Raw genomic sequence first — 17,248 nt, 5'->3', positions numbered from 1 at the left:
ATACGAAAATGCCTTAAGAGGATTATAGTGACGACCGAGCATACAAGTTCGGAGTTGCATAATGTGCTACTATTTGTCATTGTGAGATAAAAGTAATTAAAAATGGGGCATTATAATGATTGTTATTCAATATTTCAAATAGCAATCCTTATATATTTTGTTTATACTCTTCCCTTGTGGGATGAGTTGTAAGTGATTAAGAGCTTGGAGTAAGGCTACAATGACAGAGAAATTGATTATATTAGAGGTCATATTGATATATGGCTTAGGAGAGGAGCATAGTTGTAGAAATGAGTTACTAATATAGTTGGGAAAGAAAAAGATGAGCCAGAAAGACGTGCTAGTGCTTACAGATAATAAGTTTATTCACGTGAAAATGAAGTGGTTTATGTACGGGACTTTGTTACTAGTTTTGGGCCAAATTGGATTTGTAATTGTAAGGATTACACTTGATTTTGGCCATGATATTTTGATAGCGACGATTATTAGTTTACTTTATGATGGTTATTTGTAATAATTGTGATTATTAATTTTATTGAAAGTTAATATATTTTGTTTTCAGGTCATTTGCTGTTGTTCAAAAGGGTTATTTCAAGTCGAGATTTTTATTAAAGACTTTGTAAAAGTTGTATTCATTTTCTATTATATTTTTAAAAAGCATTTTGTAATAAGAGACTTTGTATATTAATTATAATATCTCTGTATATTTCGGCGAGTTTTGTATATAAACGTAATTTTTAATAGTGCCGAAAATCGGGGGTGTTACAAAGGCCGACACTAATTATGGGGCGGGTCTGGGTCGGGCCGGATTGGGTTCCATATTGTCTAACCTGGGGTTGACCCATATATTGTTTTTTGTATTTTTTCCATATTTTACCGGGCTAGGCCGAAAATCTCTGGAACTGATTGGCCCGATTAGAGTGCGTGGACTGGGCTGGGTTGACCGGGCTAGAAAATAGCGGCCCACTAGTGCGGGTTGGGCCGAGCTGGCTCGCACCATTTAATACCCCTATCCGTGGTACTAGGGGTGATAATGAGATGAGACAGCTTGCAAGCATCTCGATCTTGGCTTGATCAAAGCTCGACTTGATAACTTAACCAATTAAGCTGGCTCAACGTTGAATCAGCTCGAAAAGTTCGCTAGCGGCTTGAACTTATGTGATAAAATGATATACTGTTCTTATTTTACAAAAAAATATTTCTGTTCCGGGTGTAATTCCAGAGCAAGTATTGTTACCACCCGTGGCTTGTAGAATGATGTCTTGAGTTGGATTCTCCTTTGGTCTTAATCGTTCCTCTCGGCCTCTCCTGCAACAATGAACGAACTGAGGGCTTGGCTTTGTGCCAAGCGTACTCACTCCGACGCCTAAGTCAGTAAACTTAAATGTATAAGTTGTATGCTAATTGGCTAGGAATATATTATAGAGAGATAAGGAAGATTATACCAGATGAATAGTGTATTTAGGTCAAGTTATGTATTTCTGGATTGGATCCCTTCCTCAATGAAGGTTGAGGAGTATTTATAGACTTCACCTTTTGTCACGTAATGGCCAAGTGGCCAAGTGGCTAGCAGGTGGAAAGACTGATCTACCCCTCGGCCGAGGGACCTATGGCTGGCCGGCGGGCGCTGGTGACCCGCCGCCGAGGGGTCTTGGATGTGAGTACGCGGATATGTGTCCCGGCTGGCAGGTTGTCATCGCCGGGACCCAGATTGGCAGGCCGATGGGCCGCATCGGCCAGGGTGTCTAAGTCGTTGACTTCTTTGTGGACATCTTTGACCTTGCTCAATATGTTGACTTGGTCGGTGGTGCGAGAATATGCCCCATCAATTTGCTCCCGCCGTAGTCTATGCCGTGGTATGGGCTTCGATGTACGTCGAGCGTATATTCTGCGCAAGTAGTTTGTAGAAAATTTTCCCTGATCGGCTTCTTCTGCGGCGGCTTCTTCCGCTCCGCCTAGTCTTTCTTAGGCCGTACCATATCCCCCCTCCACATGGATGTGTATTGGGCATCCGATTTGGAAAAGAAAGGGACGCCGGCGGGGGCCGAGAGGCGCCGGTTATTTTTGATTGCCCCTACGCCGCGGTGTTTAGCTTGGTTGATCATGTGGCGGCGGAGAATAGGTGCATGGGAATTTGTTGAGGAAGGTGAATAGGCGGAGAGATTTGAATAGGCGTGTTGAAGACGTTTGGTCACCGCATTGCATTGATTGACACAATGTTGCAACGATTGACATCCCGTGGTTGCATGTCCGACACGTGTCCGCACGCTGATTGGTTGACGCTTCATGGGCTGTTTTCGATTGGTCCGCTTCATGGGCTTTTCCTATAAATAGGGTAATTGCTCGAAAAATTGGCCACCAATTTCATTCTCCAAAATTTCCTTCTCTCTAAACTTCCAAGGGTTTCTTTGTCTTCTAATTTCCAGTTGTTACTCGGCGAGCGTTTTCTTCAAGGTAAACAAACAAACTTTCCAATTTTTAATTTTGTAAGTTCATTGTAAACATGTCTTCTCGCCGACGCCGGCCTAGTAAGTCGGGCCCTAGGTCTCCTTCTCCGAAGTCGATCCTCGGATACGGAGGAATGGGAGGATGATTCGATGTCGACGATGACGCGGACGATTTTGGTGATGATCGAGGAGGCTCGTCCCTAATACCGTGAGGCGGCACGTTATGGATCACGGCCTCGCCTGTAAGGCACGCGTTGACCGAGTTTGGACCCATAAGTTGGCCAGCTCTTCCGGTGAGAAATTTTTCGAGGGCCACTTCTTCTTCGGCAGGGGATACAAGATTGTTATCCCTGAGGAGGGCCAAGCCGTCTGTTGCCCTCCACCGGGCCACACTGGCGTATATATGCGACATTTGGAGTACGGGCTCCGGTTTCCGCTGAATGGGTATGTTGTGGCCATCCTTAAGGCCATGAACGTTGCCGTTGCCCAATTGCACCCGTTGGCTATGAGGACCATAATCGGGTTTGTCTGGCTTTGTCTCTTCAAGGGGGAGGCCCCAACGGTGAACTTATTTCGCCGACTTCACTACCTCCACCGTCATTCTCTCGGCGCGCGCCGGTGGTTGATGTGCACACGGAGAAGGGTTATGTCTCTGCCGACAAACTTTCCTCTTCAAGGGGGCGGGGTCGGTGGGTGTACGTTAAGGTGCCGGATGACTATCCGCTGCCCTGCTTTTTTCAGCATCAAGTTAACTTGCGGTGTGAGACTAAGGCGGAGCATGATAGATGGGTCTCCCGGAAGAAACTCAAAATGGATGCTGGCAGGGTTCTTCTCTCGGAGGACGAGAGGCTGGCAATGCGGCTTTTGAGGTAGACAAGGGTGGGGCCGAAAAGATGGATTCCTCCAACGCAGATCATTCTTCAGGATGAGCCGCTTTGCCATGTCGGCCTCATACCGGCCCTAGCGCAGGGTGAGTGGGGTCGGTGTGAGGCCCATCACCGTTCTCGTTGTGTCTTTGAACTTTGATTTATTTCTCTACTTAACTCTTGCTTCGTTTCCTTCGCAGGCCATTTTGGACCGGACCTGTCTGAGGATATCCTCCGGAGAATGGGACTGAACAAAGATAAAACCGTTGCAAACTTACATCCCAAAGCTCTCCCCAATGACCGCAGGAGGTCGCCGACTGATCTCATAGAGCAGCGGCTGAAAAGCTTGAGTGCGGTGGAGACCCAGGCGAAGGTTGTTAGTAACGTGCCGCGCCACACGCGCAAAACGAAGTCCCATCAATTTCATTATTATATTTTTGTATAACCCTTATCAAATATTGAAGGAAAAAAAAACATAACTTAATAACCATATATACACTCGAGTTAAAGCCAGAGAGCATGGCTATTTCAATTTTTCAAGCTCAAATAAGCTCGAGTTTTGTTTTACAAGCATCAGTTCAACTCATTATCACCCCTATATGAGACGGTCTTAAAACCTCTATTTACTAAGTGAATAGGAGTTTATAAATTTTTTCCCGCCTAACATTATAACATGTAAAAAATATACTCTAAAATCATTGCTATAATTAAATATATGTCACACCTAAATCATTGCTATAATTAAACATATATCACGCCTAAATAAATAATGTCACTGTAAAATATACTGTAAGAATATAAAAAATATACTCTAAAATTATTGCTATAATTAAATATATGATACATCTAAATCGTTGCTAAAATTAAATATATGTCATGCCTAAATGAATAATGTCACTGTAAAATATAATGTAAAAATCATTCTATATATTCTATATAATAAGAGAATAAAACTTCTCTATTGTTTTCCCTCCAAAGTGTTTGAGCTTATATATAGAAATAACTTAATTTTCATTTATTAAACTAATTTTCCATTTAAAATAATCTTTTCATCATTAAACTTAAAGATATAGTATTTTAACAAAAATAAAACAAAATTGGTATAAACTATAATCTATACACATAAAATGTATCTCCTATTATTAAATTTGTGACAAAAAAAAAATTTATTAAAATAATTTGAGGTAATTAAAATAATTTCATTAAAAACACACTTCATGGAATTACTCAATTCTCTTGATTAATTTTAAAATTAATTATTTTTTTATAAAATTTATGAGATATAATTCTAAAATCTATAAGCAACACAGTAAAAATTAAAAAGGCCTACATTTACCGCGCATTTATGCGGGATCTAAACTAGTAAAATACCAACCACTCACAAATTTGGGCTGGACTGGGCCTAACCACCTAAGATCTCAATGAAACAAACCCAACAGAGTACTCCATAAACTTGACTTCCTTTATATCTACCCTAATAAATATCAACTCTCCCTCAAAACCCTAGATAGTAGAGCAGTCTGTGCAGCAGCCACACACATTTCCAGTTTCCCATTCATCCTCATCAACCAAACTCACACCATGGGTATTCATCCTCCTTCAACCAAAATCTTTTATAATTCCGTTTTCTAATTTCCAATATTCTTTTGGTTTTAGCATTACAGTAATTATTAACATGAAATATGAATTAATGTTGCAGGTAAAGTTCACGGATCATTGGCACGTGCCGGTAAGGTCAGAGGTCAAACTCCCAAGGTTGCTAAGCAGGATAAGAAGAAGAAGCCACGTGGACGTGCTCACAAGCGTCTTCAGTACAACCGTCGTTTCGTCACTGCCGGTATATTTCCTTTCTCTTTTTTTCTATGCTCTTTAGAGTTTCACTCTCCGTCCCGATTACTTGTTTACTGTTTTTGTTTTTTTGTGACGGGTATTTTAATTAAAGGTAAATAAAAGATCGGAGCAAAGAGCGTACTGGTTATGAGATTTATTGATTATTTTGACGGTTATTTGCTAATATTACCCGTCCCGATCAATTGTTTACATTTTTTTTTTCACCGTGACGGGGATTTTAGTGAAGGTAAACAAATGATGGGGATAAAAGAGTACCAATTGTGAGTTTTATGGATTGTTTCGACATATGCTCCCTTCGTCATAACTTACCTTTTATTGTGCTTTGTGAGGAGTATGTTTACCGGATTTTTTTTATTGAATTTAGACAAATGATTGAGACAGAGTGTATTTTTACAGTCATTACATTTATTCATTCATAGAATATGATATACGGGGTTAACTGATTAAGTATGTCTGTTATTTGTATACGACCGTCTCAAATGAGTTTGTTTTTGGAAAAACAATTGTAAGCTTATTGTTATGGGTATATTTGATTATGATTTTAGTATTTGATTGTTTTTGTGGAGATTTTGATGTGTTGGATGTGCTATGGTGTAGGTTTAATTTAGTACTCTGTACGTATTTATTATTGATCCACGAAGAAGCCGGTTTAGAGTCGCTTTAAAAATCTGTTTTTTTAGTTCAAATGCCAATTTGCAGAGCAAGTTCATCTAATTATATTGATGCAAATCTTGCATTGAAGGTTGGCTATAAGAAATATACGATTCTCCGTGCCTTTCAAATGTGTTAGTTTTGATTGTGGCCTCGAACAAATTGTTACATCTTTCAATTATGAGTTATATGGATTATGGATGATTTTGACAGATAGTTCTTGTGTCATACTGTTTTATATTTACAAATTACAACGGTGTCGTTTATTTATTAATAGAGTGCAATGTACTACCTCTGTTCTAATCATTTGTTCACTTTTATTGTTTGTGAGGCGTATTTTAGTCGGAGTTATATAAAAAAAATGATTAGTACGGAGGGCGTATATCATAAAATAAGTTTGATTTTCGCATACAAGTATGAATCAGTCTCACTGGAGTTGTTGTGTTTGAGAAGAATTATAAGCTTATTGTAATTGTTTTAGTTGACCGTGATTTAGTACTTGATCATTTTATAGAGGTGGGGAAGCTGATAGGGTGGATGTGCTATGGTGTAGGCATAATTTTGGTATTTGTTGGTTATCCAGGAAAAAACATTTTTAGTATGGTTGCTTTTAAAAATATGCTCTTTAGTTCAACTGCCAATTTGCAGAGCAAGTTCATCTAATTATATTGATGCAAATCTTGCATTGAAGGTTGGCTATAAAAAATATACGATTCTCCGTGCCTTTCAAATTTGTTCGTTTTGATTGTGGCCTCGAACAAATCGTTACATCTTTCAATTATATGTTTTATGGGTTCTTTTGACTAATAGTCGGTTTTGTGTGAGACTGTTGTATGTTTACAACGATGTCATTTACTTCTTCTTAGAGTGCAATATACTCCCTTTGTCGTAATGTTATGTTTATCCTTTATTGTTTGTTAAGGACATTTTAAACAATGTTAAACAAATGATTTGTACCAAGGGAGTCCATCATAAGATGTGTCGGTTGTTCGTATACAAGTATACAGTCTCATTGGAGCATCATAAGATGTGTCGGTTGTTCGTTTACAAGTATACAACCGTCTCATTGGAGTTTTTGTGTTTGAAAAGTAATGAAAGCTTATTTTTTGGAGTTCATATGTTTGATGGTGTGAGCGTATATATTGGTTTTCTAGGAACAAACTTTTCAAAATGATGGCTTTAGAAATCTGTTCTTAGTTCACATGCCAATTTGCAGAGCAAGTTCATCTAATTATATTGATGTAAAACTTGCATTGGAGGTTGGCTATAAGAAATAAACGATTCTCCGTGCCTTTCAAATTTGTTCGTTTTGATTGTGGCCTCGAACAAATCGTTACATCTTTTTTCAGAGCTCATCTAATTGTATATTAAATTTTCTGATGTTTGAATACTATCGTCTAGCCGATGTCTTCAATAAGAACTTGTTGGTGAATGCATGATTTCAAAGTGGAATGGTTGTGGTGTTAGTATACCTCTTTGGGAAGATTTAACAAAAATAATCCAAGTTTGCACAATCTTCTTGAAATAACCCATCCGTTGACTGTCAACCTCACATGAGTAGCACATGTCGCCTAATAATACAGTTGGTCATTGTAATATTGATAACCGTTACAAGTTGGTTGTGCCTAGATGTCTGCCTTTGTTCAAGTATATCATGATTCACGAAGTATTTAGCCATAAAGTTGAAATTGAGGGATACATGTTCCTCCTACAAACCAAACTAAATTTATGAATAACCCATCCAAGTTTCAAGCGTCCTTTATTTAAACGCGCTTTTGATGCTCTCTTGGTCTGTCAGAAGATAGGGTGTTAGCGAAAAATGTTTATGCTGCTCAACTTAGAACAGTAAGCCTTGTATTTGAGTCTCATACTCGCACGAGTCCCAAAACTACGTTTATTCCATAAGCTATTATTTTTATTGTTTTCTGGTTGTCTTTATTTAGATAATGGATAATATATTTACAAAAACTCATTGTCGTATTTCTGTTTCAGTTGTTGGCTTCGGGAAGAAGAGAGGCCCCAACTCATCTGAAAAGTAAGGCGAAGAAAGAAGGATGAATTTCAATTAGTATATTAGTATTTGGTACTGTTGTTAGTGTTATTCGACATTTTAGCTCCCAAGTTCTACCAGTGTTGTTTTTTGAATGTTTTATGTCGTAATTTTAATGGAGGCTGCCAATGTTGCTGGTTGTAGAAGTTTTGCACTAAATTTTATTTAACAAAGATTTATTATTCAATCACTGTGGTTCTTTTCTAATTTGAAACTCAGTTTATTGTGTTGAATTTTTGGCAATCATGTCTGCCATTCCTCTCGGTATGATGTTTCCGAGAATCTGAAATGGATTCCCCTGGCTTGAGATCTCTGGAAGTGGTATAAGAGTATAAGACCGTTTTTGTTATGGACTATTTTGTCAAGGTCTTAGAAGTGGCATGTTTTTTCAACACTGGCATCTAGCAATAACACTGCTCGGTTAATCCATTGTGTTGAGATGGATATGTAGCCGCGATCCAGCTCTTCTGATTATGAAGAATTTTGTATTATCTAGATAACTGATGTTATCTCACAATGCCTTTCATTCGTGCCCTTCATTTGCTTGCTATTTGAAGCCAGACTAGTACCCGATGGACCCGTGTTGAGATGGACTTTTTCAATGGGATTATAGGTAGACGAATAGCATATCTATGACCAACTGCTTGTTTTTCTGTCCCTCTAAGTCTGTGCCGGATGCATTTGCATAACTTAACATCAGGTGTGTTCTTAACATTATTGCAAGTCATATATCTGAATATCCGATGATGTATATGGAGTGAATGCTGATACCCTAAACATGAAACTAACACCCACACTGAACTTTGAGGAATTACACAATGAAATGTCTGCTATTAACATGTCTTGAGCTGATTGCTATTCTATCGGAACTGAAAAACCCCTGTGACACTGTCCCATATAACACGGCCTGTCATGACCCTACACGGACCCAGTCGGTGGATTGACAGCTCTAAATGTAACATCTCCGTCTACTCGTACTTGATTAAAAAGCAATGCTGTGGGAGTGAAGCACTCTTCTTGAGAAAGAAGTGCATTGTTCTGAAATTTTAGTTTTGGTGCGATAAAGTACTTCTGTATTTTAGCAGTTCGTTCACAGCTACAACATTGGTTACGCACGTCTGAACAACAGATACAATTGCGGACAGGTTCAGCAATCTATTTGCTGATCGAACATCAGCTGTATTATGTTTTTTTTAGGAGCTTTGTTTTCGAAGCAAGGTGTTTTACTTCTGCAATGCTATTAGGGTGTGCAAGCACAGGGACTCAAAGTACGTCATTGTAGCCCTCTTATGTGTGTTTTCTTCCTTTTGGTCCACAATTACGCAAAAATAGTCAACATCAGAGCGTTAATCCCAAAATAATTTGGGGTCGGCTTACATGAAGTCATGAATCATCCTTTAGACGTAATATGCTCATTATCAGTAGTGGCAGGGCGAGCGCCCCTAGCTCCGCCACTAATTATCAGCACCCCAATAGCTATAAAGAGGCTCTTCCTCACAGCGGGGTTGCCGGCGTAGAGCTTAGAAGGTGGGAGATACACAATGTTCCTAGTGCTTCAAAAGCTTATGCAGATGGCAGTAAGGGAAGGTTGGTTGGTTGGTTGGTTACAAGGGACTTCACCTTCTGTTAAGCTGTTAACAATACATAGACGATGTTTCCGAATGACTTAATTATGAAATTTACGTCGAGAAGTGCATCAAATGAAAGTACACATTAAAACTTAATGAATCAATCATTCTACAGGGAAATAAAAGAACTTGAATTTTGATTTTTGATTTTACAGAAGAATTAGTACCCCTCGACAGTTCGTCAAATGTATTTGGATTTCAAAATGTAGCCTCTTAGATGATCAAGAGCAATTTAAAACAAAAACAAAAAACCGTCTCACAGTTCGTCATGATGTATCCCCTCTTGAACTGTGCTTTTTGGTCGCTTTTCAAGAAGGTACCTGAGAGCTAGGGAAGCATGAAGAGATGCACCATATGGAAGAACCTCTTCACTAAGCCCATACGTCGGGGTGTGTTCTGATCCCGTTTCACGAGTCTCGTTCTTTGTGCCAACAAAGAACATGTACCCGGGAAGTGATTCCTGGTAAAAGGCAAAATCCTCGGACCCGGTCAATTGTGGGGCTTCTTTCACCTTATGAGCTCCAAGCATGTCTGTGGAAACACTCGTGAAGAATTTATGCAAATTCTCGTCATTTATGGTTGGTGGAGACTGCTTTAAATCGTTGAAGAAATCGACATTTGCAGTGCACCTATGTACCGCGGCTTGACTTGTGATGACCTGAATTATTGAGCTACATTGTTTTAGCAGGAGTTTAATAAATCAAGGGACAGAAGAAAGGTCTTTTCTACTCTAGCAACAAAGGACTGAAGGAACCGGAGCACCTAAAATAACGATCAATCATAGTTTAATACACAACACGGGAACTTGAGGCCTGGCAAATGGGTCATTTGAGTCGGGTTCGGGTCGGGTCACTTTCGGGTCGGGTCACTTTTGGGTCGGGTCAATCTGGGTCATTTGGGTCATGATTTTGCCTTAATTAGGTCATTTCGTGTGATTTCGGGTCATTCTGGGTCACTTTGGGTTGGATCATTTTCGGGTAATTTTGGGTCGGGTCACTTTCGGGTAGGGCCACTTCGGATCGGGTCATTTTGGGTCTGGTCAATCTGGGTCATTTGGGTCATTTCGGGTCATGATTTTGCCTTAATTAGGTCATTTCGTGTGATTTCGGGTCATTTTGGGTCAATCGGGTCATTTTCGGTCACTTAAAACGGGCCACTTTGGGTCCGGTCATTTTCAGGTTGGGCCACTTTCGGGTGATACATTTCGGGTCTCGGGTCGGGTCAGCTTTGCTAGGTCTAGTTTTAAGCACTTTTATCAATTGCAAGCTTGATTCCAATACTGCAAGATGCTAATGAGGCATACCTCCTTAATTCGCTGTTTGAGATGTGAAAAACTGTCTCTCAATAGGGCACGGAATGTTCCACCGATGATAACTGAATCAGGTATGACATTATAAGCTTCACCTCCTTGGAACTTTCCTACACTAACGACCTGCAAATGACTCATCTTTAATGTTTTTCATTTAGAACGGAGCCAAAGACTCGTATGCGCAGTTCCTATGTGTGTAGTTAACACAGGGGTAAGACGGGCCGGAAATCGACAACTGAGAATAGGGAAGGAAATAGTTTACTTGTGTATCAAAGGGATTGGCTTCGAGTGAAACGATGTGGTGTAAGCTAACAATGACATTAGAAGCAGCCAATATGGGATCCACAGACAGATGCGGAATAGCCCCATGACCGCCTTTTCCTTTGATCACTGCTTCGAAGAATCCACATCCAGCCAAGAGCGGGCCGGACCTTCCAGACACATGACCCACAGGCAACATCGAATTGACATGTAAACCGAAGATGGCTTCAACATTGTCCAGAACTCCATCATCCATCACTTTCTTGGCACCTCCATGTCCTTCTTCCGCTGGTTGAAATACCAGAACAATGGTTCCCTGAAAGGTACGAATATATCATATTATCTCAATGCATTACAAGTACTACTACATGTCAGAAAAATATTCATATTGCCATATTAGCCGTCAACTGTATTACTGTATAATGCTGCAATTTACCACTGGCAGACTAAATCAACAACGTGATCGTGATCTAATAACCCTGCATTGCATAGTTTAACAGCTCTATCACAGTTGAACAGCGATAATTTAGAAATACCAAATCAGAAAGCAAACACGACTATAAACTTACCTGTATCTGGTGTCGATGCATTTGGAGGATCCTTGCAGCACCAAGCAGCATAGCAACATGCGCGTCATGACCACAAGCATGCATTTTGCCAGGAACTTTACTTTTGTGTTCCCATTCCACTAGTTCCTACAACAAAAATCCTTTTCAACTCCGTCATCTGGCAAATGCCGATTTAGAACACACCCAAACCCCCAACACTGTCTTTTGCATCGAAGACAAAACATAAACCACAATTTTCCTACATCTCTACGAAAGCTTCTCAAGCAGAAAATTTCAATAGCAACCCTATATGAGAAAAAGGAACATACATACATCGGATGCATTACCTTAGATTTTATTTGTTGTTGAGCATATGTATATTTTTTTTGAGCTTATTATCTCAAACTTTATTTGGTTTTGAGCATATGTGTATTTTTTCCTGAGTTTATCAAAATTTATAATTTAGATTTTAATTTTTTTTTCCGCCAAAACTTAAATTTAACTAAGTTTATATATAATGTTTTTGAGTTTTATCAGATGTATAATCTACTTACCGTATAAATACGGTAACTGACCAAAACTTAGTTGGAGTAACTGAGTAAGATATTCTTAACCAATCTCCCAAAATGTTCCATCAAGCAACTTGACCTACTTTTATAATAAGACAAACAACAAGTGAATGTCACCACTTTGTCTTATTATGTAACTGGCGACATACTTGACCCATCTATACTTTAGACGGATATACCCGCCTAAAGTGAGACTAATTGCTCTCCCTAAGCTTACGAAGTGGACTATATGTCTATATCGTATCTTGATGGACGCGAGTACCAATATATCCAACAACACCAGTAACAGGCTAACAGCAACTGGGTATCTTATCTTTATAAAAGCAAGAACATTTAAGCCATCCTCATGAAGCCACATCAACACACATTTTTTTTTTAAAAAAAAACAATAAATGTGGGACCCGCATCAGATAATTTGGATTTAATTTCTGAAAAACCTTCATGTTTATGTTTTATACGTACATGTTTACGATTATGTTTTATAAGTACATAAATATTAATGAACAGCGAATAATGAAAAGTTAAATTAAAAATAATTCATTAACTTTTATATAATGCATGTAGCAACTAGCAAATAAATTGAAGAAAACTGAAAATGAAATGCGATTGAACTTATGGCCTTTAATTAACAAAGTCAATATTACTAAACATACACTCAATATCACTAAAGATATATATGCTTTCATTACTTATTTTTGCGTATTGTCAGTATACATCTAAATTACATTAAACTTGATAATAAATTACCTACTAAAAATTGCAATTATATTTATTAAATATTTAAATTACATTAAATCGGATACAAAGCTTTTTTCACCAATTCTTGAAAAGAAATTTTGAAAATACTTTTGATTAGTATAAAAAAAAAAGTAAAAAAAAAAAAAAAAATAGTGTTACATAATAATTTGAATTAAAATGGAATGGTTCATTTTGAGATTTGCAAGTGAATTATATATATATTTTTTTTAAAATAGCTATTTTATCATCAAATAAAATTAAAGTTATATAAATTGTTGTTAAATTTAAATTACTAAAATTAATATATTTTTTTTGTATTCATAATTAACATCAACTTATTAATGACATATCGGGTTGAGTAGGTCGGGTTGGATAGGGTTTCAACTCTAAAATAACAAATCATTTTACGTCCGTGTCGAGCTGTGAGTCAAAGTTTACGGGTTTTGACCTTGGAAATAACAAGTCAGGTTAATTCAGGTCAAGTCAAATTTTTATAGTGTCTACATTATGAACTTAAAAAATGTAAACACAAATATAAATAATTAATCAGTTTATTTAGACTCAAATATAAACGATTCGGGTTGGGTCAAAACTCAAAATTTGGGAACTCTATAACATGAGGCAAATTTGTAATATGAGTTACATGACGGGGACGGGTTACAGTCAGTAAACAAGTTAAGTAAGTTTATGGCGCTTTTATTTTGTCATTTTTTTTACTATAAAAACAAAATCCCATTTTTAAATAAGGAAGCTATTTTTATGAAAAAAAATAATTTCCTATTAATGCTTTAATAATAGTTGTGACTTATACTATATTAGATAAACTTATATTTAACCGGTCAGATATAGTCATATAATGGGTCGGATTTCGACCTAAGTTAATAGGTTACTTCGAGTTAATCCACAAATCAAGCTTCACGAGTCAAGACCCAGGCCAGGAAAAAATAGATTCAGTTGGGTTAAATTACTTAAATATTAACAAGTACATATTTTGTTGTTTAACTTTGTCAAATACAAATCTTTTAATAAACAAAATCACTAATTAATTTTCACGCATATTCACATAAATTCATTAAAAGATGTTAATCTTCATAAAAAAAATCTCCTTTCATTTTATTTCTCGGCTTTTACTCAGTCTCTCGATTACTATGTTAAGTAGGTATTCATACTTTAACTATCAAGAGGACAAATCATAATTTAATCAGTACTCGGACAATAAACCTAAGACTTCATGTATTTTGCATCCTCTTTGATAATTACAAATGTAATTTATAATTCAAATCTACATAAAAAATATAATTATCTTTTAATTACATACCCGTGCAATTTTGCACGGGTTAAAAACTAGTTTATAATCAATACCTAATTTCTCAAATTCCTCGAATCCAAGTTCCGGATTTTCATGCAATCTTCTTCTTATATTTACCATCCAATCAAATACTTCAGATTTTTGTGTCAAGTTTAACAAATATTTTGGAATTTCTTCTACCTCATTTGAAGGGAAGTTACCCAAGTTAGTGTCACATAGTGAAGATTTTGCAAGAAATAATTGAAGAAAATACAAGAACACATAAAATTCTAGTCTTGTCTTATCTTGTCTTTTTAGTAATACAAGAACACAAGATTTTACCCAATTTCCACTTGTCTTGTCTTTTTAGTAATTAGTCCCCTCTTCTGTCCTTTATCTTGAATGAGTATAAGGTTTAATTAATCAATTCTAGTAACATATCAAGATGATAATCTTCTCAGATTAGAGTTGACAGAAAAAGGAAGAAACCAAAAGGAACGATCATAGTTCATACTTCTACATTTCGTGCTGTATGATTGTATTCCAATAGAAGTGAATGATTATTTCCTTTGCAAAAAATAACATTTATTTATTTCTGTTTTTAATTTCTTATCTATGCCCATTGAAAAACCGTTAATTTAATTCCATTATACCCTTGATATGAGTTATGGGTTATAGCCCATATGGGCATATTGATATAAGGTGATTGTGAACAGCTACTCTCCTATAAAACTGTCCCATTAAGAGATGAATTATAATCAATCCATGAGAAGTTAGAAGTTAGAACCCTTCAGTACTGTTCCTCATGTTCCACGACCATAGCTGCTTTCCTCTCGCTGCCTCCATAATCCCGCTCCTACCAGCCACCAGTCCACCACCACAATCACCGACCCAACCATTGACTCCGCTTACTCGTCCACCACCAATCCCCACTTACTTCCCCTTTCACGAATCAACTAACGCAAAAAGTAGACAAACGTCGGCAGCCACGACGAGTCGGTGACAATCAAATAAGACAACAAATGACCGAGACAAAGGGAATATTCAATTATAAATACAAATCAATTGGTCTCACGTAAAGCCGTTTTACACAAAAATTGTGTAAAAAAATTTATTAAAACAAATATCATAACCTGTCAATTAAAAAGTTACTCCCTCCATTCAACTCCACACTACCATTATCTATTTTCCACACTACGGATAGTTAAACATTCAATTTTAATTTTCTCCCAATACCTAAATGAAAATATATTCATGTGTGGCCTTGTTTATTCGTCGTTACGAGTACATTAAAAAAATATTTAACTTTTATATTTTTTGCAAATACGTATCTAACGATATTTAGCGCGTAAAAGACGCGTTGTCACACGTGAAAAAAAAGTGGTAGTGTGGAGTGAATAGAGGAAGTAGTTACTAAAAAACCCGTTTTACAAACTTTTTTCCTAAGACGATTTTACACAAGAATTTGTAAATATAAATTCAGAGATACCTGAATAGGGAGAGCATCCATGTCAGCTCTCAATGCAACAAAAGGAGGCTTCCCAGTACCAATATAACCAACAACACCAGTAACAGCAACAGGGTATCTATAATCAATACCCAATTTCTCTAATTCCTTCCTAATTAGCTTACTAGTTTCAAATTCCTCGAATCCAAGTTCCGGGTTTTCATGCAATCTTCTTCTTATATTCACCATCCATTCATATACTTCAGATTTTTGTGTCAAATTTAACAAATATTTTGGAATTTCTTCTACCTCATTTGAAGGGAAGTTACCCAAGTTAGTGTCACATAGTGAAGATTTGGAAGAAATAATTGAAGAAAATACAAGAACACATAAAACCCTTTGGAAAAATTCATTTTTTTGGTGTTATACTTCTGGTACTGATGCTTGATCATATAAATAGAATACGTAACCAAATAACTGGAATGGACAGGGTATACAATATACAGAGTAACACTGTAACATACTCCCTCCTTCTTGGTCATTTGTTGTCCTTTGTTTTTGGCACAAAGATCAAGGAAAGGGGTGAGAGTCAATTACTAATTGACAAGTGGAATAAATTAGGGGTGAGGGTCAATTACTAAATGACAAGTTGAATAAATTGAGTGTGAATGATCAAATTACTCATCAAATTTATTCTTAAAACAGAAAGGACAACAAATAACTAAGACACCCAAAATGGAAAAGAACAACAAATGACCGGGACAGAGGGAGTAAATAGGAGGAATGATTTTATTTAGGATTTTGATGTTTGTTATTATTCTCTGTTTCAGTCATTTGTTGTCCTATTCCTCAGTCAATTGTTGTCGTTTCTATTTTAAAAATAAACTTGATGAATAATTTGATCATTCACACTCAATTTGTTCCACTTGTCTTGTCTTTTTAGTAATTAGTCCCCTCTTCTTTTCTTTATCTTGAAGGAGTATAAGATTTAATTAATCAATTCTAGTAACATATCAAGATGATAATCTTCTCAGATTAGAGTTGACAGAAAAAGGAAGAAATCACTGTATGATTGTATTCCAATAGACGTGAATGATTATATCCTTTGCAAAAAAAAATACATTTATTTATTTCCTTTTTTGGTTTCTTATCTATGCCCATTGAAAAACCGTTAATTTAATGGATGAAGTGATATGGGTTATGGGTTATAGCCCATATGGGCATATAAGGTGATTGTGAACAACTACTCTTTTATAAAACCGTCCCGTTAAGAGATGAATTATAATCAATCCATGAGAAGTTAGAAGTTAGAACCCCTCAGTACTGTTCCTCATGTTCCACGACCATAGCTGCTTTCCTCTCGCCGCCTCCGTAATCCCGCTCCTACCAGCCACCAGTCCACCACCACAACCACCGACCCAACCATTGACTCCGCTTACTCGTCCACCACCAACCTCCACTTACTTCCCCTTTCACGAATCAACTAACGCAAAAAGTAGACAAACGTCGGCAGTCACGACGAGTCGGTGACGCCGATCTCCAACAACCAGGTTTGTATTTTTATTACAGAAGGGTTAGTGTTGATGATGAAAATA

General features: G+C 37.1%; 2 protein-coding genes and 3 non-coding genes across 5 annotated transcripts; 4 read left to right on the top strand and 1 right to left on the bottom strand.

Annotated features, from left to right (window-relative positions):
- The first annotated feature begins 4,783 nt into the window (after nucleotides 1-4,783).
- Nucleotides 4,784-8,052, top strand: LOC141611192 (small ribosomal subunit protein eS30z/eS30y/eS30x). The gene is made up of 3 exons (XM_074429668.1): nucleotides 4,784-4,898; nucleotides 5,013-5,150; nucleotides 7,808-8,052. The coding sequence occupies exons 1-3, from the start codon at nucleotides 4,895-4,897 to the stop codon at nucleotides 7,852-7,854; spliced, it is 189 nt and encodes a 62-aa protein (XP_074285769.1). The 5' UTR covers nucleotides 4,784-4,894; the 3' UTR covers nucleotides 7,855-8,052.
- LOC141616250 (small nucleolar RNA snoR86) lies at nucleotides 5,863-5,987 on the top strand. The gene has a single exon (XR_012530607.1). It is a non-coding gene; the product is annotated as a small nucleolar RNA snoR86 (small nucleolar RNA).
- Nucleotides 6,463-6,587, top strand: LOC141616248 (small nucleolar RNA snoR86). Its single transcript, XR_012530605.1, has one exon. It is a non-coding gene; the product is annotated as a small nucleolar RNA snoR86 (small nucleolar RNA).
- On the top strand, nucleotides 7,031-7,155 carry LOC141616249 (small nucleolar RNA snoR86). Its single transcript, XR_012530606.1, has one exon. It is a non-coding gene; the product is annotated as a small nucleolar RNA snoR86 (small nucleolar RNA).
- A 1,587-nt stretch (nucleotides 8,053-9,639) lies between the features above and the next one.
- Nucleotides 9,640-16,004, bottom strand: LOC141611189 (IAA-amino acid hydrolase ILR1-like 4). Its single transcript, XM_074429666.1, has 5 exons — nucleotides 15,696-16,004; nucleotides 11,633-11,758; nucleotides 11,065-11,379; nucleotides 10,797-10,925; nucleotides 9,640-10,151 (listed from the first exon to the last, which is right to left on the bottom strand). The coding sequence occupies exons 1-5, from the start codon at nucleotides 15,900-15,902 to the stop codon at nucleotides 9,750-9,752; spliced, it is 1,179 nt and encodes a 392-aa protein (XP_074285767.1). The 5' UTR covers nucleotides 15,903-16,004; the 3' UTR covers nucleotides 9,640-9,749.
- Nucleotides 16,005-17,248: the final 1,244 nt, after the last annotated feature.

The sequence above is a fragment of the Silene latifolia genome, chromosome 11 (assembly GCF_048544455.1).
Source record: "Silene latifolia isolate original U9 population chromosome 11, ASM4854445v1, whole genome shotgun sequence".
NCBI classification, from domain to species: Eukaryota; Viridiplantae; Streptophyta; class Magnoliopsida; order Caryophyllales; family Caryophyllaceae; genus Silene; species Silene latifolia.
Note: the sequence above shows the minus strand (reverse complement) of the source record. Positions and strands in the feature narration are given on the sequence as shown.